The following is a 21,838-nucleotide window of genomic DNA, read 5'->3' as shown; positions in this document are numbered from 1 at the left end:
GGGTCAGAGGGGTGGGCTAGAGGGGTGGGTCAGAGGTGTGGGTCAGAGGGGTGGGTTAGAGAGGAGGGTCAGAGAGGTGGGCTAGAGAGGTGGGTCAGAGAGGTGGGTCAGAGGGGTGGGTTAGAGAGGAGGGTCAGAGGTGTAGGTCAGAGGGGCGGGCTAGAGGGGTCAGAGGTGTGGGTCAGAGGGGTGGGTTAGAGAGGAGGGTCAGAGAGGTGGGTCAGAGGGGTGGGTTAGAGAGGAGGGTCAGAGAGGTGGGCTAGAGAGGTGGGTCAGAGGTGTGCGTCAGAGGGGTGGGCTAGAGAGGTGGGTCAGAGGGTGGGTCGGGGGGCAGTGTTTCTTTCAGACATTTTTTTCTCCCGGGGAAGGGGTGGACACTAATATTTCCGGAAAGGGGGGCGGGGGGGGGGGGGGGAAGGCGGGGCAGAAACCACTGGTTAAAGTAATTCTATGTATTTTCTTAATACATTATTTCTGGACAAAAAAAAAAACTCTTGTGGCGAAGGTTCAGAGAATTGAGTTTGATAGCTGTTTTATTGTTAGGGCGGCTGAGTGTAGGGAACGTTGGTCCAATGTGTGGTTCAGTGAGATGTGTCCCAAAGGGGAGGTTCGGGGGTGGATTAGGGCAGCTGTGCTAGACCTGGCAAGGGTGTTGGTTCAGAGAACTCGGGACTTTTCGGTTTAACAACCACGAGCTTTACTGGCCCAACCACGCTGACTTCACACACATAAACAATACCTCTCTGAGTGACCTTGTAAAGCAATGCCAGATTTTTCACCAATTAAAGGATTAAAATATCAGATTTTGTTGTATGTCTTTTACCAGTGTCCAATAATGCCACAGTAATGGAATCCTCTTGGTTGTAAGATTACTTGTATATACGCATATGATTTGCTAATATCTTATCTATCCCTAGCCTAAGTCCTACAATAGCCTAAACAGTCTAGCCCTATTTACGAAAGGGTCTTGTGTCGGACACAGTAATACCAATACTCACAGATGTGTATATATTGAGGTGTATTTAGTTTTTGATACAACTTCTGGGGGTGGGGATCCTTTTATCAAAATACAAGAAAAGCTCGGGAACAAATCATCAAACAGAATCGACATCTGTAAAATTATTAATTTTAAATTTTTCATATCGTATTTTGTTGGGCTTTTTGTATATAAAGTTCTTCCTTTAGTTTTGTCATTGTATATGCTGATATTAAAAGTTACGCTATATTAAAGTTTATTTTTAAAAAGCATAATAAAGTTAGAAAAACAGGTAACAGTATGTGATTATGGAATTACTCATTTGTTGCTCAAAACAGTATATCTACAACCGTAACGGAAAAGTTGTTGATATAAATATTTCGAAAGCTTGCTTTATAGACTTCCTTACAATGGTAGTATTTAACATTGGATGAAGCGCAGTAGTAGATCTAACTAGATCTAGTACACTTTACCTTTATAAAAAAAAACAACCGTGTCGTATCCTGCGGTTCAACCAAGGTACGCAATAACAAGCGCGACTATTTTTTTCTCAACCTCCCCTAGTGGCGCTACGGGTATTTTTTTTTTTTTTTCAGCACGACAAGAGTCTAGGTTTACTCAAATGTGAAAATGTTGACTTAAGAGATACGACTTATTATGTCTGCGGTATGCAGAGGTGGAGCCAAGCCAAGCATGTGGCAGTAATTTATATTCAATTTCCCTCCGGGCTAGCACGCATTGTCCGCGCTCATGCGCCGAGCCGCTCCACGGACGCTGATGATTGGCTGGCGAAATGTGACGTGGGAACGAAGGAAAGCCCCGCCCCTTAGCGCGCACCGCTGAGGTGAGTGACAGAGCTGTTGGCTTGCCGAGGGTGTGGAGAAGACACTTGGCGATTTGTGTTGAGGCCGTGGAGGCCCCGGTGCCAGCAGACGGATTATCATAATATCGAACTGTTTCCTGCAGGGGGATGGCCAGTCGCTGATCAACTGGACAAGGCACATCCGGCAGTCAGCGGTTGCAACTCGTGGATTTAACTACCGCACCGTTTACAGGATTAGACACTCACTAAATCACTACACATTTCATCTTCAACTGGATTAGACGTTCATACCTCACAACTACTACACATCTTCAACACACCGTGTGTTATAAGAGTATCAAACATTGCTTTAGTAGGGTACCTTCACAAGTAGTGTTGTGATTTCAAGAGGATTTGAACCACGGGTTTCGAGGCTACCGCCCGTGGGTTAGTGTACAACTGGTTGACAGCGAACCACCGGGACACCTAGACCGTGTATTAGACCTGGCTTAACCAGACTAGTTGGTCTTGTCATCAACTCGAGGTTGGCCGCTGGGAGGGGAAATCTCGAACAAGACCTCCCCAGGTCACACAGGTGGATTGGTTTTAAAGTCAGGGTCAAAGTTCATTCCAATTTCACTTTGCTAAGGAGAAATCTAAACCAACAGGAAATTCAGTAATATTTCATAATAATCGTCTTTTTGTTTTCAAAGTGCTAGCGCCATTGTATTCAACACATCCCACTCAAGTGCTTCCAGTCGTTGTTGCATCATTCCGTGTTTGGCTGACATCCACTGGTCGTATTCTAAACGTAAACACACCAGGCGCGAACAACGGATACTAGTGACCGCCGTCACCTGCGCTGTCACAACAAAACCTCACATCAACCTAACGAAAACAATGCCCCGCATTGAGTAACACACAGTTTCCATCAACCCGCTCCACAGCAATACCAACCCCAACACATTTAACGGTGCCAGGAGAGTTGACACGACGAGCGTGCATTGATGAAGTGTGAGTACAGCAGCCCCGATAAACTCGAGCCCAGCCCCTACCTCAACAACATGCTGCTGGAGGGGACGTCCCCCGACATGATGTCCGCCCAGTCCAAGCTCCTGTTCCAGATCAACAAGTACTACAACGAGCGGGTCCACTCGAGGAAGGCCAACATCAACAAGACGACCCGGGAGGTCTGTAAGGTGGTGCAGGATGTCCTCAAGGAGGTCGAGGTGCAGGAGCCGAGGTTCATCAGGTAACCCACACTCACCTATACTTCCATAGGCTTTGTTTTATTTACATAGTAGAGCGGTTATGTTAAGGACATAGTCAAATATGTTAGATGTAAGGTTTACAGAAACCAAAGTTATATGTAGCTGTAGTTACATTACAGAAACAGTCATATATAGCACTTGTCATGTTACTGACACACAGTCACATACAGTAATTAAAATTACAAATACATTCGCATATAATAGCTGTTAGATTACAGATACAGTCACATATAGCAGTTGTTATGTACCTGACACAGCCTCAGTCCCTGTTAGATCTTATCTTTTCCAATCTTACGGCCTAATTAGTAGCAGTTAAATTACCAACTTAGTTACCTAACGAAAATACAGGTAAGTAGCATACATACATATCAACGGCTAACAGTACATACATTGTCAGTTAAGTAACTAGTACACAACTTCATATAGAAGCAGTTTGGTCACTAATAAAGAATTATTTTACAAATTGAGAATCTGACATGCAATCACACATTAGAACTAAGGTTAGAGACACAAAGTAACAAATACTTGAGTAGCTGACATAAAATCATCACACAAACAGTAGGCAACAACATATATCTACCGCAAAAAAAGCTGACATATTTACAATTTCATTACTATTAAATCAATAAAATAACAGTTACAAATTATAAGGAAGATTTTACTAATAATGTATTCAATATCTTTATTCACTCTGGTACACTAAATACTGATAGCCAACAATTTTACTATGATCCCATTTTTTTAGGCACAAAAATAGAATATAATTTACTTTTAGTTTCAAGCTGCTACTAAAACCGCGATGTTTATGTAATAATAAACATCACATACATACTGAAATCAGCCTAAAGAGAATTTAATATAGCTGTTGTTGTCACATAATATGTAAAATAAAAGTGATAACTTCTTGAGCTTAACAAAAACATTATACAGCCGTTATTTGTTTGTATTTTTGTGTTTGGTTTGCTTGAACATCTTTTGGAGATAACTGTTTTCTTAAAATTAACAAGTCAAGTTAGTAAAACTTCATTATATTTCAATAAGGACCTAACCGTTCAAATGACGGGTCCCACTAACCCCCCTCCCTAACAAGTCCCAGTTACAACTTGGGACGTTGTAAGGGGCAGATGTTTTGAAGCAAGAAAAAAACCCACAACCTACCTACATACATACATCGTGACATTTTAATGACCACAAGGGAGGGACAGGTTAGACGCCTGTAGCGTGAAGGATTTTAATACAATCTAGCTTGCCGTTTTCAGGCGAAACAGTTAGCCCTACACGGGTCTTCGTTTTCATCTCTAATCCTGACATTAATTTCTCATTAACACGCGCGATTTCTATAATATTTTCAAAAAGACGCAGGCGTACTAAGCAGTACTTTTGATCTAATGATTAATTTACAGAGTATGCAACTATTGAAACTGTTAATTATGTCTCCACAGTTCACTGACAGAGGTCAACATGCGATATGAAGGGGTCGAGGTCATATCAGCCACAGAGTTCGAGGTCGTCCTCTACCTCAACCAGATGGGCGTCTTCAACTTTGTGGACGACGGAACGATCCCTGGGTGCGCCGTGCTCAAGTTGTCGGACGGGAGGAAGCGGTCCATGTCCCTGTGGGTGGAGTTCATCACGGCCTCGGGGTACCTCAGCGCCAGGAAGATCCGCTCTCGCTTCCAGACCCTGGTGGCGCAGGCCGTGGACAAGTGCAGCTACAGGGACGTGGTCAAGATGATCCCCGACACCACGGAGGTCAAGCTCAGGATTAAGGAGCGGTACGTCGTCCAGATCACGCCGGCGTTTCGCTGCGGCGGCATCTGGTGCCGGTCCGCCGCCCACTGGCCGGTTCCTCACGTGTCCTGGCCTAACCCGAACCTGGTGGCCGAGGTGAAGACGGAAGGGTTCGACCTCCTCTCTAAGGAGAGCATCTACATGAAAGACAAGCAATCCGCCGCGGAGGGAGACGCCTGGGTCATGTCGTTCCGCTACGCCGAGGACCGTCTTCTGTACGGCGGGTGCCGACGGCGCTGTTTGAGCATACTGAAAACCCTACGAGACCGTCACCTCGACATACCGGGCCAGCCCATCCTCAACTACCACATGAAGACCCTGCTGCTGTACGAGTGCGAGAAGCACCCGCGGGAGATCGAGTGGGATGACACGTGCATCGGGGACCGGATCAACGGCATCCTGCTCCAGCTCATCTCCTGCCTGCAGAACAGACGCTGCCCGCAGTACTTCCTGCCCACGGTGGACCTCTTTAAGGGAAAATCTCCCGCCGCCATGGACAACGTGGCCAAGCAGGTCTGGAGGCTGGTCCGCGAGCTGCTCACAAATCCTCGAAGTTTCGAGGCACTTTAACACAACCAATCAACCATTGCGCTTGGTCCAATAGAAAACTCGTCATTTCCAAAGAATTTTCATACTTAATATTGTAAAAATATTTTTTTGGGATCCTTTACTGTGGTTTGGACATCAACAACGGCCAACAACACAATCGAAGTCAATCATGACTTTGAGCGGGATGTATAGATGTGAGAGGAAAGTTTCTGTGGCGGTGTCTGTACCTGCAGCCATGGAGCTACTCTCCACATGTTTGTGTGTTGTGAACCTTTCATACCGGTAACACAGACATGCACACTAGCACGTGTTATCAACTGTAAGTTATCACTGTGGCTGTATACATTCGTGTCAGTTAAAATGGACAATGTTTACCGATCTACACAGTGATCTGATCGGATATTGGCAAGACTGTAAGCCTTCGCCTATTTATTGTCTACAATCACAGGTAAATATTGTGTCAGTCAAGTTGTATCATTCTAATTGACAAAAGTCACTTTTGTACATAAAATTAAAACAGTATAGATTAATTGTATGATCATACTTTTTCGAACAAAATCTCTTTTAAAATGTATGGGGTAATTATTATTAATGATTTTTTAGCTTTTGTATAATGGGCTTATTCAATATTGCTTTTGTTTCTCATTTTTTTTTAAAAAGTGTCCCAGTATGATAGACATAATGCTGAAATCGTGGTTTTTATATTTTGTATTTTCAATAACCTGGTGCGACACGCTAGATATATCGGTCCATTTCTTCGTTCTTCCAGTTGATGTTCCATTGGTTTACCCTGGTGTTGTAGATATGAGAACATTTCGTTCAGCGGTGCTAAAACATTGTCCTTAGCTTATTAGTTCAACATATTTGTCTTCTATGCTTGGTTATTTATTAAATTATTAATGCTATACTGAAGTGATTGGCTGATTTATTTGTTGTAAGAACATGTCTGTCTTTAAATTTTCAAAAATCAAATATTTATATGGGGGTCTTAATAGATCGGTGTGCCTTAAGAAATCTAACCATCTTAATTAAGACGTATTTGTGACGTTATAATAACCTTTAACCTAAGCCAGCGACACTATAGCGGCAATAAAGTGTGGATGTGGCGAACAAGTACATAAAAAACAAACCACAGGCTGTAGTTAATTTAGGATGTAATGTAAATTATATGAACCTAACGGAGATTCCGGCAAACACTGCGTCAAACGGCTTAAAAACAAAACCACTAATCGAAACCTTAATGATACTATAAATACAACTATAAATACAACTATAAATACAAGCAAACCATGTCCAAGAAATCAAAATAAACTAATTAATATCTATCAGAACTTAGCACGGAGTGACCCTTATCCCAAAGCAAAAATTGTGTTACAATACTGCATTATCATGGTTGTATACAGCAAAACGTGTGTACATTTACATTTGAAAACAAACTGTAGCACATTACACATGACATTTGTTTTCAGCCACCAGCCATCAAGGAAAACAAAACAGAATTGTTGTAAATAATTAGATGTTATTGCAGTCATTAATTAAAGGAGAAATCGGGATGTAAATTAATTATCATAAATACTTTCAAGTTAAAGGTGTATTTAAATCAGAATGACAATTAAATATTTTAAAGAAGAAATATCGGCAACCATAATAAAACAACGAATTAACACGGTAGAACATTGCAAAAAGAACAAAGCTTTTTAAAAAATATAACCATGCTAAATGAGGATTATTTAAGAAGGAAAGTATGAGTTTGGCCAGTACCATAGGCCAGTACAACAGATTTTTTTAAAAATATACACATACTAAATGAGACAGGCCATTACAACAAGGGGAGATATACATTGGACTCTGGCATTAACACACACAACACATTCCTGTAAATTACAGGACTCTACGACTAAATACTGATAGATATTACATAGGCATATGTTACTTTAGTGAAGCCTGATGTTAAGCATTTGAAGTTTGTATAGATTCTATATTTAGCCATAGGCCGAGTAAAATCAATAAATAAATATTCATACTTGTGAATATTTTAAAAAGATTAATTTTTAAATTTTCATTTGTTGAAAATAAACTAACTATTAATTGTACTTTAAACTCTAAAATGACTAACTGTATTACACTGAAAACATATATAAGCAAATTATAAGTCGATTATTTTAGAGCTTAATGAAACTACATGTGTTAGACGAACATAAATGTGTGATTGGAGGTAGTCTAAAATAAAATTTAAATTCTAATGAGATTACAGGTATTTAAAAGTTTAGTTTTTAACTAATTCAAAAGGTACGTTTCTAAGAAATACAAAAGTTTAGTTTTAAACAAATTTAAAAGTTTAGTTTGTAACATAACACAATAGATAAACAATGCTATGTATACCATCGGGCGGTACATTAAAGTCAAGGCCCCTATTTCGTGCGCCTGTGTGCCCTTACATCAAATGAGATTAGACGGCCATGTGTTGTGACTGCCCTCTGGCCATCATATCCTACCAGCAAGGCCATGTTTCCGTTGGATCAACTATCGATTCGGTAAACCTCGTATCGGTGTGGTCGATGTGTAGGTAACCTACAGGTGTATGTGTGTGTCACATCTCTTTGATCTATGATTGATTGATCCGTTCATCGTTACCACACCTTTACTAAGTCACGTTAAGAAATCAGTAAAACTTTAACAGAGTGAAGTAGAGAGTGGTCAATGTGAATCCCCGTATAATACAAGTAAAAATTTAACTTAGAGTGAAGTAGAGAGTGAAGTCAATGTGAATCCCCGTATAATACAAGTAAAACTTTAACTTAGAGTGAAGTAGAGAGTGATCAATGCGAATATATGTATAATACAAGTAAAACTTTAACTTAGAGTGAAGTATAGAGAGTGGTCAATGTGAATATCCGTATAATACAAGTAAAACTTATCTTAGAGTGAAGTAGAGTGTGGTCAATTTGACTCCCCGTACAATACAAGCGTTGTATAGGCGGTTTGACTGTGTGTGATGGGGGGGGGGGGGGTGATAGCTTTAGCATGATGGTATTTTTTTAATGCTTCTCATGTTCTGCGCGGTTCAAGTATTACACCGGCTGTTGTGTGTTTGCTACTTGCTAATATTTGAATACTATCAATACAACTGGTTAAAGATTAAAAAATAAACAACTGAAATTTCGATAGAAACATTTTTTTCACTAAGTATTCACAGATTTCATAATTTAAAAAAATAAGTGAGCTAAGATACTTGAGTTAAGATTTTTGAGCTAAGATTGAACTAATATTGTGGTAAAAGATAGTTGATAAAATTGCAATAGCCTCTCACTTTCTGATCAAATAAGAATATGTTTTTATAGTCAATTTATTTGTGCTGCGGTTTTCACAGGAGTCGGAGAAATTTTAAAAATAAAATTTAAAACAATTTTTAAAAATTCTAAGGGATCCGAATTGATTAAAATGGATTAGTTTATCTCATTATCGCCAATGTTTCACCCATTACTGATAATGAAATATGAAATCTAGCAACAACAATAAAAATGAGCATATTGTCCTTACTGACCCCCTTTTAATTTGTTATAATAAAGTGGTGGTAACGCCCCATCAACAATGGCGTAAACTACATTATTTTCTTAATGGGCGAGACTAGTTGTACGTCCTTGACCTTAAGTACATAGCAGGCCCTATAACAGTTTTAATTAAATAAACACATTGTTTTCGTCTTGGTTACAATTGGAAACAAAAATTCTTCAAAGCTCTTGACGAATGATGTTTTTTTAATACACAATTGGTAAAGGTTGCCGAATTGAATCATGATTGCTAACCCGATGGTTAACACTTTCTTGTCCATATATTTTCGATATATATCTAGATCTAGTAAATGAGTGGCAGTTAATGCTTGCGTTCTTAATGGATGTTTTTTTTTTTCAATTTATTTTCAAGATGTCTAAAAAATTGGATATTCATTATAAATAAAATATCGTGTAGAAATAGCAATTTTAAAGGAAAAAAAATAATTCAGAAATCGCGCGTACAAAAAATATAAGTACAACACCACAATATTTTTTTCCTCGTGTTAAAGGCCTACTAAAACTTTATTTTTTACGCATAAATAAAATATGATAAAGAAAAATAATTATTTACACGATAGTTTGTTTTTAGAAAAAAAAAAATCTGCAATCTATAGTTTGATGACCTATTTTTCAAAGCCTGTTTTCAAGAAACTGGCCGTGTGATTTATGTTACGTAACGGAGGTCGCCATTGATTTCTCTCACCCTGCTTTAGTTTTTTTTATTAACCACGACAACGCAGGTGACTTCGATTACTTTCAAAACTGGCTGTTATATACTTTACTGCTGTGGTTTACTAGCGTGCTGTCAAACAGGCTGTCGCATTACGGTAGCCGTATGGTGGCTGCACGGTTTCATTACGGAGGTTTTTGTTTCGCCGTGCTCTCTATGTATTGTATCAGTTGAAGGCACTTGCCGATTTGCCTACCGGGTAGGCCCTACCCTATTATTGAATAATATCACACATTATAATATATAGATCTATACCAAAAATGTTTTACCATAATTCTCAGACTAACACCAACAGAAGCCATACCATAATAATAGCAGTAAACATAAAATTAATAGACATCGAGATTACGCGAAAGTATTTATTCTGCTGTATTTAATTAAGACTTCCGTAACTTGGAACCTTAGAGCAATGTTTATATTTTGTAAAATATCAAATCGGCTTAACCCATTAAAAAGAACAGGGAGCCATTTAAAACAAGACCCCCAAACCAGTGGCCGAAGCATCAGCAGTAAGCTGTCATGGGCGCTCGAGTTTTCATGGCTAGGCTGCCACGAGTGTGGTCTGGGTGTGAGCGAGACCTGTCGCAGGCCCAGGGTAGGTGTCACCCGCCACACAAAGTCCGTGGGACGGGGCCAAAAAAGCTCGTCAAGTCCCGGGGATGGGGGGCAAAAAGCAAAGGCAAAAAAAAAAAAAAAAAAAAAAAAAAAAAACAATAAAATCCACATAACGTGGCTGAGGGGGTGGGGGGTGAAATAACGGTGAGGTGGTTTCAACAAAAGCCTAGAGTTGAGGGAATGACAACACGGAGAGGTAACTTTAAAAAGATAGGATATTTTTTCCCAGCATACCCCAGGAGCATGCAAATGAGCTGTTCGTTTATGCCCGCGCCCAGAGCAGCAGAGAAATAGAATACCGCCCACATGAGAGAGAGACTGCAAGTATCGATTTTAAAGCTTTGGACTGGTAGTACTGGTTGGTTCTGTTACACGGTGAATGAGAACAAATCAGGCAGCCTAAGACATTGTGCTAGTTCTTACAGTCATTCATGCTTGATTTTGCGGACACTTTCTAGTGTTGGGTTTCAGCATCGTCGCTACATATAATCATGGCGCAGTTAAGAACAGTTAATAACGGTGATCACCCCCCCCCCCTCCAGCCCGTGTTTCACCAGACTGACCGTTATCAGCCCCAGCATGCAATGTTGCGATAGTTAACCCCGCGGTGACCTACAGCAAGCCGTGAGCCACACACCCACATCAAAGGCCCGTGGGGCTGCTGCTATCTGAGCCGGGGACCACCACTGGTGTGCCATTTTACCGTCTTCATCTGGCCACAACAGCTGATCGCTTCTCACTAATTTTAGCAGAGTTTAGATACTGTATGAGGCACTTGCACTGCATACCCTATCGCTGTATGCCCTGGGTGGCATGTATGATTATAACAAATATTGCAAATGTATTTAAAAAATAAAATAAAACAGTACCCAAATACAAGTGCCTTGAATAACATTGTGTGACTCGTTAATTATCTAAATACCAGTAGAGCTTGTTATTATATATTACTATGCACCTTACAAAACTAATCCCCAATCCATATTTTTTGCCCTAACCCAAAGAAAAAAACCAAACACTAAAAATTAAAGTATGACTATGAACAATTTTCGTCATATAAAAATGTGGGTACGGCTAATTGACAAGAACACATATTGTTTGTGTCAGATATCAAACCTATACAGCACAACAGTTTTACATTGAAAAAGTGCATTAGACCAAAGGTTTCCAACACTAGGGGTGCGCCTCCCTGTGGAGACACAAATAGTGCTAGGACATGCGTGAATATTTTCGCAGTAACATATCAATATTTAAAAACAGGAACAGCTATAAGTTGGTAAATACTTATATAATGAAATCTAAACCAAGTGGTTGATAAAGGTACAAGAACTCGTCAATGTGAAGAAAGAACAGTGTAGCCAGATAGAAGCCAAGCCCAGCATTCTGGCTTAACTATTCCGTATTTACAATGTTTCCTCCATTAATTCGACCAGTCAGTTCCCTGCGTTGTTATTTAGTCCAATGAGGCTTAATGTTGAATCAATAACTATAAGCTTTTGAATAAAAAAAAATACATATTTTATGAGACGAGAAGGGGTGGGGGAAGGGCCAAGCTCTTTTTTTTTTCAAGGGAATAAGTTTGGATACTGTACTAGACTTTGTAGTTCTACGCACAGTGGATATTACAGTAACAGTACATAACTACATGCGTACAAGATAACTGCTAGCCACCGTGCCCTATCATGGGCAGTGCGTACATAATAGCAGTTATCCCACTACGCTACCACGGGCAGTTATCCACACTACGCTACCACGGGCAGTTATCCACACTGCGCTACCACGGGCAGTTATCCACACTACGCTACCACGGGCAGTTATCCACACTACGCTACCACGGACTTCTGGTTCTAGAACAAACACGACAAGCGGCAACGGAAGAACCCCCCAGGGTAATTAAGGGGGGCTTCTGTCAAACGCCACGCTCCCTGCGCGATCGATGAGACTAGGGGCCCTGATTTCTACAATCATACCATTATCAGGCCGTGGATCTTTGTAACAGCATCAACCCGAAGGCCCTGTGTCATTAGACGCTAGTTAAAAGTGAGAGCGAAATTTGTGTATGGGTTATACGGTGTCCTGGGCAGTCTGTACAGAGCAGCAACAGCTCGACCAACCACACCGTTCATTAAGTTAGCTCATTAAAGCCCGCACAAAGTCCCCGCCTCAGTCTTTATCTGCCCACACGCCCGTGAAGACAATCATTGGCCCGATTCTACTGTCACGTGACTAGGGTTGTGACGTAGTGAATCTCTGCCTGTGTGGGCAGCGCAACTTGGAAAAATAAACATGCTGGCATATTGTGCCACTAGACTAGACTTAGTGTAGAATGTCTTTGTTTTTGTGCGTGTTATTGCGGCTGGCTAAGCATGTAAAAGAGTCAACGTGTGTCTGTAGTTTGTTATTGTGGATATGCATTCCTGGACAACATCATCTTACCACACACACACACACACACACACACACACACACATCACCGTAGGTATCACCATTTAAGTTTTAAAATGATTCTGTCAACCTGCCTTTATCACCACCTGATTATAGAATCACCCACAGGCAATGCTCCCTCTAAACTGTGCGGCGCAGTGATTTTGTAAAAAAAAAAATATATATCCTTGTGTAAGACTTTTAGAACACCGCACACAGAAAATACATTGTGCACACTAGCCTTTCCCCCTTATAGGGAACATTACCTACAGGTATCACCACCCTAGTCTTACAGTCCTCCACAAGCCTGTATCATTACCATCTCCCCAGCACGCGACAGTTCCCATCTCCCTCATCCTGCGACTGTATCCCCCAGCCTGCCATCGCTAGGGGAGTCTCGAATGCTGGTCTCCCGGCTGGCGAGGTGACAACGTGGACCACCCTGGGACGGGCTGGAGAACGTCACATCCCTATCGGTCTTCATTAGCACAACTGACCAAAGACAGCCCAGAGACCCCCTTAGCCCCTTGCTTCCCCACCACGGCGGTTAATAATGGGGAAAATTATAGATTTTTTTAAACCCTCAAAAAAAAAAAAAAAAAAAAAAAAAGAAAAAGAACGCAATATCGTTTGTAACAAACGTTCTCTCTAAGGAGAAAAAGATAGGGTGCAAAGTGTATATTGTGTGAGGGGTGTTTTTAAAGTCTTGTACAAGGATATATGGATTTTACAAAATGATTACGCGGCAGGTTCAAAACTACTGCGAAGCCCAGCGATCCCGCAGCTCAGGAAGAACCGTGTTCATAACCCTGTTTCTAAACCTATACCCCATCACAACATTGTTTTTTAAGCCTTTGTTTCTAAGCTTACATCCCATAGCAATATCGTTTGTCTTTGTTTCTAAGCTTACATCCCATAGCAATATCGTTTGTAACCATCTGTTTCTAAACTTACTGCCTCAGTTAACAAACAACCTTACTACACCGTCACACATACAAACCCCCATGACACAACAGGTTTTAAACCCAACTCCTCTCCCTCCGTCCACATTACTAGCATACACAGACGACAAACCACGTAGCATCTTCACCTTGAGTGGCAGTGCTGGAAGCGTCCAGCGGCCAGGGGAAGGAAACAACAACATACCAGACATTACCACTAGACAGGCAGGAGAGGGAAGGTGGGGGCTTGAAGTATGTGTAGAAAGATTGGACCACAATAATACAATGGTTTAAAATAGATCTCCTACAGTGGAATCAAGCTAGACTAAAACTTAAAGAATTCTATCTTTTAAAATAAATGTTTTAAAAACATCTAGTAAAGAAACAAAAGCAATCCGATATTTTAAAATTAATTCACAGCGTTGTAAAATACATGTTCCAAGTGAGGTTTCGCTATATTAACATGAGGAAAAATATTCCAATAGGTTAGTTCTACTCCAACGAAGCAAACAACAGCTATTAAAATACAATTGAGTGTACTGAATGATAGAAGCCGTGCACCACACAAAGGTATTTTATGTGACACGATTGAAATCTATCGATCGCTTTGATAATGAATCATTAATACACAGTACATGTTTTTTGAAAACTAAGCAATGTAAGAGTTTTTTGTTGTTGTTTTGTACAATTATAAGTAGTTCAGTTTGATTTTTTTTTTTAGATTGTCCTTGTGAGGTAATTAAAAACAAATAATGCAACACTCAGTATGAAGTTTTAAAGGCTGTCGACCTACATAATTTTTTTTTTCAATTACTAAGGAATCAGCATAAAAAATGCATACAAATGTTTTAATAACAATCTTTTATGAAATAATGCACTAAAAAGGAGAGAGAAAAAATTATTTTCTTTAAATATATAATAAAACACTACTATTTAAATAACAATGAAGAAAAGAGTGGGTCACTATATTATTTATTTATGAAGGTCACTCAAAAATTTAAAATAACCTAAGTAAATTTCTTATATTATGTGAAATTTCTTTTACCTAACTGAAACAGTACTCAAGCTGATGTGTTCACACACAAATAAAGTACCACACCCGGTTAACGGAAATCGTTCAAAAGTTGATAGAATACTGCATATACAATTTAATATATATATATATATATATATATATATATATATATATATATATATATATATATATATATATATATATATATATATATATATATATATATATATATATATATATATATATATGAAATTTCGTCTACCTAACTTAAGCGGTGCTCTAGTTATTGGCCTTTGAGATACCGGTACAACTTACGGTTATTGGAAATACAGATCTAAATTTGATACAATACTTATATATGAAATTTCGTCAACATAACTGAATTAGTACTCAAATTATCGTGTTCAAAAACACAGACAAAATTGCAAAATTAAGTTTTTCTGTTAGGAAGGATGTAAAACGTCAAAGTTTGTCAAAATCTCTGTTAAAATTTGTTGCACGATTACGATGCATCCTTTTGTTTCGTAAATGATAAAGTAGGGAGGTGCAAAACGGCGAGAACTGTCAAAATATCTGTTAATTATTCAGCCAGCACGATTGCAATACTTCCTCTATCCTCTGTATACGAGAAAGTATAAAAAGAAGCTGTACGGTCAGCTAAACTACAGGAATCACACAAATAATTAATCACATTGTTTTGTCTTTTATTCAGTACAATATTTTTGCTCCCCACTTACAATAATTTAAATTGTAAAACAGGCGAGACATGAAAAAAAAATTCGCATGTTAATATATTAGGAGGCAACAACCTGCCTTGTGACTTCCACACCTGCGGACCGTGTTCTACCCCCAGCCAGTCGGGCACCCCCTCCCCTGTCGTTCACAAATAGGGATGAGCTATCGCCGATCCCCACCGTAACCCAGAGCAGCTTGTCTATCCCGTAACAAGACAGTAACTGATGGCGCTGTCTCGGAGCTGGCCAGTGAATGATGATGGCGTCGCTAGAACCGCTGGCCTTCGTCAAACCGGGACCTCATGTGGGATACACTATTTATCCTCTGCAGTGGAAGCAACGTTTTTTTTTAAAATATATAATAATTCAACCTTTGAACTTTAATGGTTTCAAAGATGCCACGCTATTTATCATTTAAAACATCTGCTTACCTGAACCATTGTGGTGGTGGTGGTGGTAGGGGGGGGGGGTGCTGATATGCAGAACAATAAATAAAACGGTCGCGTAACAACTTTGACTAGGTTGAAACAGCGTCGCTACATCAAGCTACAAAGCATGCCGAAAAAAATGTCTTTGTAAATCAAATATTTATTGGAATAAAAAAAAATGGAGAAAATACAGCAAATCAGTCGAATGGATAATTGGTTTGAATATTTATAGGAATAAAAAGAAAATTGAGTAAATACAGCAAATCAGTCGAATGGATGCTTGGTTTGTTATGGTAATGTGGGTAGGCGTGCATTCCTCCTGGTGACCATTAGCACAGGAAGTCGGGTGATGCGTCTGCGCAGACGCAACTTTCAGCTGACTTCCTCTTGTCAAAGCGATGTGCACGCATCACGTGGTAACAGCAAATAATTGACCACGGCTATCCTAACAGAAAGCGGGGATTTGTCTGAATTCTTGTTAAAGCCTTTATTTTTTAGTACGATTCTTTTTCTTAAATTCTACTTGTACTATTTTTGTAGACTAAGTTTTAAATATTAAAAAAACCACATTGACGTAATGCGTTCATTTTACAAAGCTTGCGATAAGATTTGTATTTTGTAGTTGTTGTTTTTTAAATATTATATGTAATCTAGTTCTTGATATATTTGGTTTTTTTTTATCTAATGTATCAAAAGACAAAAAGACACAACATTGTATTATTTAAAAAATTGAAAAATTGAAGACGAATGACAATATAAAACTGACTTCTGACCAATTTATATAGCCTACAGACAATACATATCCTCGAAATACACTTATTGTTCTGAAATTATTTTTTTTTAAATATAGTTTTTTTTTTTTTTTTTTTTTTAAAACCAGCTCTTTTAAATACCTGAAGTGTATCCCAGATGACGAATGGGAGGATAAAATTAGCATTGACGACCAAAAGACAGTTATGTATAATTGACACAAAAATATGCCGCCGTCCTGAGATTTATGATAAAACTATGGTAATGCTAACTATGGCTGCAACGTGTCTATTCGCTGCCGTCTGATGCCTTACTGGAATACAATGATAAGACTGTAGGGTCAAATTAATTGGGTGCCAATTAGTAGATACCTCCATGATGACTTAAGTCTTGGAACCAGTAGGAAATCTGCACGTTTGTCTTATAACCAGTAGGATATCTAAGTAGCTTAAATTCTTAAAACTAGTAGAATATCTAGATGACTTAAGTCAATATCCACGCGCTTGTCTTATAACCAGCAGGATATCTAAGTAACTTAAAGTCTTAAAACTAGTAGAATATCTAGATGACTTAAGTCAATATCTACACGCTAGTCTTATAACCAGTAAGATATCTAAGTAACTTAATGTCTTAAAACTAGTAGAATATCTAGATGACTTAAGTCAATATCTACACGCTAGTCTTATAACCAGTAAGATATCTAAGTAACTTAATGTCTTAAAACTAGTAGAATATCTAGATGACTTAAGTCAATATCTACACGCTAGTCTTATAACCAGTAAGATATCTAAGTAACTTAATGTCTTAAAACTAGTAGAATATCTAGATGACTTAAGTCAATATCTACACGCTAGTCTTATAACCAGTAGGATATCTAAGTAACTTAAAGTCTTAAAACTAGTAGAATATCTAGATAACTTAAGTCAATATCTACACGCTTGTCTTATAACCAGCAGGATATCTAAGTAACTTAATGTTTTAAAAGTAGTAAAATATCTAGATAACTTAAGTCAATATCCACACGCTTGTCTTATAACCAGCAGGATATCTAAGTAACTTAATGTCTTAAAACTAGTAAAATATCTAGATGACTTAAGTCAATATCTACACGGCTTGTCTTTGAGCCACTAGAATGTCTTCAAGACTAAGATACCAATCTGTCTGAGAACATACACTGTGTTTTTCTTGACCATTTGGACACCAGTGTGTCCTGGTCAGCACACCTTTACCATCGTTAACGTCCAAAAATAGCCATCTCGTACAGAAATAACGTCCCTGACAGACGTACTTAACATTAACCACTGAGGGCAGACTGGCTGAGGTTTTACCTGGTTACACTAATCCACGGGGCAGGTGAGAGGATTATTCAAATTTTACAATATCTGCCGGCCTATGAGGGCTTATAACAAAAAATAATGAACGAAAGTAGCGACAGTTTGTGCTCAATTTTTTTTTTCATTTTTTATATAGTTATTCTAGACAAAGAACTTTCTATCCCGTTTTTCCCGGCTCATACATTTAGTTATTTCGTCCCTATAACTGTCATCTCTCCAACTTCTCAAATAACCACTGAACACGGATAACCCTGCAACAACGACAGCTGTAAACCTCTCTCATGCCCTAATATCCCGCGTACATTCAGCTCTAGGTAAAATCTACTCTATGACACAACATCATGTTTTTGTGTGACTGTCGGTGTAAGAAAACATTTAAGGCTTAGATTAGCTTCCGCGTCCGTAGACAGAGCCGGCAAGGTATTACTCCAGTGAAGACCGTAAGACCCGCTCATCCGAGAGCGAAAACTGTCAAGCTGGTCTGGGTGAGCAGCGCGGGGCCGAGGTTGTGGGGACGGGGGTAGTGGGGTGGAAGGACGGCGCCAGCTTCACATTCACACGCGCCCCTGTTATGAAATACGAACTGAGGTTCGGCGCCCAGACTCGAGTCACTAATGTAAAGCAAATCCACTGGCTTTGACAGTCTGACACCTCCTCCCCCCCCTCAACCTCTTTTAAAAATAAAAAAGTTGGTGATGTGGAGTAGTTTCAAATTAGCTAACAAGAAAATTATTTACTTTTAAGCTGTTGTTCAATTTAAATGAAGGATAATGCGGTCTGATTGCAATTTAGCTTACATAGACTAAAATAAGAAACAGCGAATAAGTGACAGAGAATTATATAGGATGTAATCAAAACATAAAGGCAGTTAAAACAATCAATAATAGTTGATTTGAAAAAAAAAATTCTGATTTTACGGACTACATTGACTGGCCAGTACAAAGTTGCGAGCTAAAGGGAAAAAATTGGAATTGTGGTGTAAATCAGTTGCGTAGGTGACATTCATCAAAACAAATATTTTTATTTACAACGCTTAACTCTAAACACTCTAACACACTCATTAATGTATCATTTAACAGCGTTTGTAGCAGGTTTTTGTTTCACACTGAAGAACATTCCCATCAAATAATTAACTACGCTATCGCCTAACCACCTGCCCCTTGCGATAATGAAGCCGTACCGATGCCTAACCAGTCTCCGTCACTCCCCTGTCCGGCAGATAGTATCTCGCCTGTCGCGACACGGGTCGGTGGACTAATCTCTATTGTCCAGGTCCGGCCAGGTCAGAAATTCTTCCAGTCCTGGACCCCGTCATTAAACATTGGGGAGAGTGGACAGTGGGGAGACTGGACAGTGGTTTCCCGTCACTAAGTTGTGGTGAGAGTTGACCCCGTCACTAAGTAGTGGGGAGAGTTGACCCAGTCACTAAGTAGTGGGGAGAGTTGACCCAGTCACTAAGTAGTGGGGAGAGTTGACTCCAATACAAAGTAGTGGGGAGATTCGACCCCCCCCGTCACTAAGTAGTGGGGAGAGTTGACCCCGTCACTCAGTAGTGGGGAGAGTTGACCCCAATACAAAGTAGTGGGGAGATTCGACCACCCCCCCCCCCCCCGTCACTAAGTAGTGGGGAGAGTTGACCCCGTCACTCAGTAGTGGGGAGAGTTGACCCCAATACAAAGTAGTGGGGAGATTCGACCACCCCCCCCCCCGTCACTAAGTAGTGGTGAGAGTTGACCCCGTCACTCAATAGTGGGGAGAGTTGACCCCAATACAAAGTAGTGGGGAGATTCGACCCCCCCCCCCCCGTCACTAAGTAGTGGTGAGAGTTGACCCCGTCACTCAGTAGTGGGGAGAGTTGACCCCAATACAAAGTAGTGGGGAGATTCGACGACACCCCCCCCCCCCCGTCACTAAGTAGTGGTGAGAGTTGACCCCGTCACTCAGTAGTGGGGAGAGTTGACCCCAATACAAAGTAGTGGGGAGATTCGACCACCCCCCCCCCCCCCGTCACTAAGTAGTGGTGAGAGTTGCCCCCCCACCTCCCGTCACCAAGTAGTGGGGAGAGGACAGCGTCACTAAGTAGTGGGGAGATGCGACCTCCGTCATTATGTAGTGGGGGAGAAAGGACAGAGGTAACGAGTAGGGGAGGGGGGCATGCTCCACCGCCACCACCACAATGTCCGTATATCAAATAGGGATGTCAGGTTTTTTTCTATGCCCTTTTTCTCTAGGATAACGAGAGGGGCGAGGCCTTGAAATGTCAATCAATTCAGTAACTTAAGCGAAAACGAAAGTGAGGAGGAGGGAGGGGGGGGGGGGGGGTCTGGAACGAAAATGATCTACAAAGCAAGTAACGAAGATAGAGTAAATTGTGTTTACCTTTAAAAATCTCTTTGCATAATACTAATTAGTATTCAATTTCCCAATTTTCCCGCGTTTTTAGTATACATATTTCTTAATATTGCAAAATACTACTCGACCATGTTAAGATTGCCAGTAAATGGAGCAAATAGCTACATTAAGTATCAACAGTAGGGATGCGCGTAGCATAGAGAGAACAGACCTCTACCCTCCGTGCCAGAGCAACTAACCAACCCAGTAACATCATGATGAAAATCCTATTGTAGCTCACAGCGTGAGTGCTGTAAGTACTCACGATTCCAGGTACAAGACTCTCACAAGTTCATTACACCGTTGATTGCTCGTATTGCCCTGGTCTGCGTGCGAGGGGGTGTAGGGGTGAACAAATAGAAAGGGGAAAAAAAAAGAACCATCTGAATGATAAATGACGCCATTCATCAAGTCGAGGCCCGCAATAACTTTAATAATTTATACAGCGAATTATGGGCCAAGTGGAAAAATGGAAAGGGACAGCACACTGCTCATAAATAAAACGTAGATGCCCTAGGGGGCGTCCCAGCCAACTGGACGACTCACTCCATGTGGGGGTGGTTTGTGTACTGGGGAGGGGGGGAAATGTGGGTGGTGTTAGTTTTCTCTGGGTGGGGGTGATTTGGTGTACTGGGGGGAGGGCTATGTGGGTGGTGTTAGTTTACTCTGGGTGGGGGTGGTTTGGTGTACTGGGGGGAGGGCTATGTGGGTGGTGTTAGTTTACTCTGGGTGGGGGTGGTTTGTGTACTGGGGAGGTGGGGAGGGGCAATGTGGGTGGTGTTAGTTTACTCTGGGTGGGGGTGGTTTGTGTACTGGGGAGGTGGGGAGGGGCAATGTGGGTGGTGTTAGTTTACTTTGGGTGGGGTGGTTTGGTGTACTGGGGGGGGGGGGGGCAATGTGGGTGGTGTTAGTTTTCTCTGGGTGGGGGGTTGTTTGGTGTACTCCGGGGGTGTGGAACGTTGGTGGTGGTCAGGAGGTGAGGTGGTAATAGTGTACTCAGTGTGGGGGAGCAGTGTGTGTTCTCAGGGGTGGGGTAGTGTAATACTCACGGGTGAGTTATGTAGATGAAGTGTGCGGGTGTTGTTGCTGGTGTACTTAGGGATGGGGGAGGTATTAGTCTAAATTTTTAAAATGCTGTTTTAATACAGCAAACACTACAACAGTTATTCCGCCTGAGATTGATAATCAAAGACAGTAAAAGAAGAGATAATGACAAAATGGCAATGTGGTACAGTACAGATTGTAAGACAATGAAACAAAACAACGCTTATTATATACTCTAGAACAATACAATAGATGTATAAGGATAACTACCAGCCATTGTTTAACACGGGGATAGTGCTATTGATTACCACTAAACAACAACGTCTAGTGGTCGTTAAAACAGTGAAAGGTGTATAGAGCTCAAGGCCCGACGTGTAACAGATGTTTTCACCAGCTTAAGGCCCACAATGCAGAAACGGTCCAGGTTTTTCCATAAACTATTTATTTACAGATGAAACAGTGTATATAATCTTTCTTTTTTAATTTTTTTTC

At 40.4% G+C, this 21,838-nt stretch overlaps 2 protein-coding genes across 17 annotated transcripts in view; one reads left to right on the top strand and one right to left on the bottom strand.

The window, feature by feature from the left end:
• Window positions 1–21,838, bottom strand: part of LOC131946249 (neurobeachin) — a 175,060-nt gene that overhangs the window by 51,003 nt on the left and 102,219 nt on the right. The gene's annotated exons all lie outside the window — the stretch shown is intronic.
• On the top strand, window positions 1,822–6,296 carry LOC131946252 (protein mab-21-like 2). Its single transcript, XM_059306957.1, has 2 exons — window positions 1,822–3,030; window positions 4,492–6,296. The coding sequence occupies exons 1-2, from the start codon at window positions 2,786–2,788 to the stop codon at window positions 5,408–5,410; spliced, it is 1,164 nt and encodes a 387-aa protein (XP_059162940.1). The 5' UTR covers window positions 1,822–2,785; the 3' UTR covers window positions 5,411–6,296.

Source organism: Physella acuta, unplaced genomic scaffold, assembly GCF_028476545.2.
Source record: "Physella acuta isolate Inbredline_101_S28 unplaced genomic scaffold, ASM2847654v3 ptg000549l, whole genome shotgun sequence".
Taxonomy (NCBI): Eukaryota; Metazoa; Mollusca; class Gastropoda; family Physidae; genus Physella; species Physella acuta.
This window is presented reverse-complemented; position numbering and strand designations above follow the sequence as displayed.

Bases quoted from the DNA above. Each gene is read 5' to 3' on its own strand.
- LOC131946252 (XM_059306957.1), top strand. From the start codon at position 2,786: ATGAAGTGTGAGTACAGCAGCCCCGATAAACTCGAGCCCAGCCCCTAC. The intron at 3,031-4,491 runs GTAACCCACACT...ATGTCTCCACAG, and splicing joins CAGGAGCCGAGGTTCATCAG to TTCACTGACAGAGGTCAACA.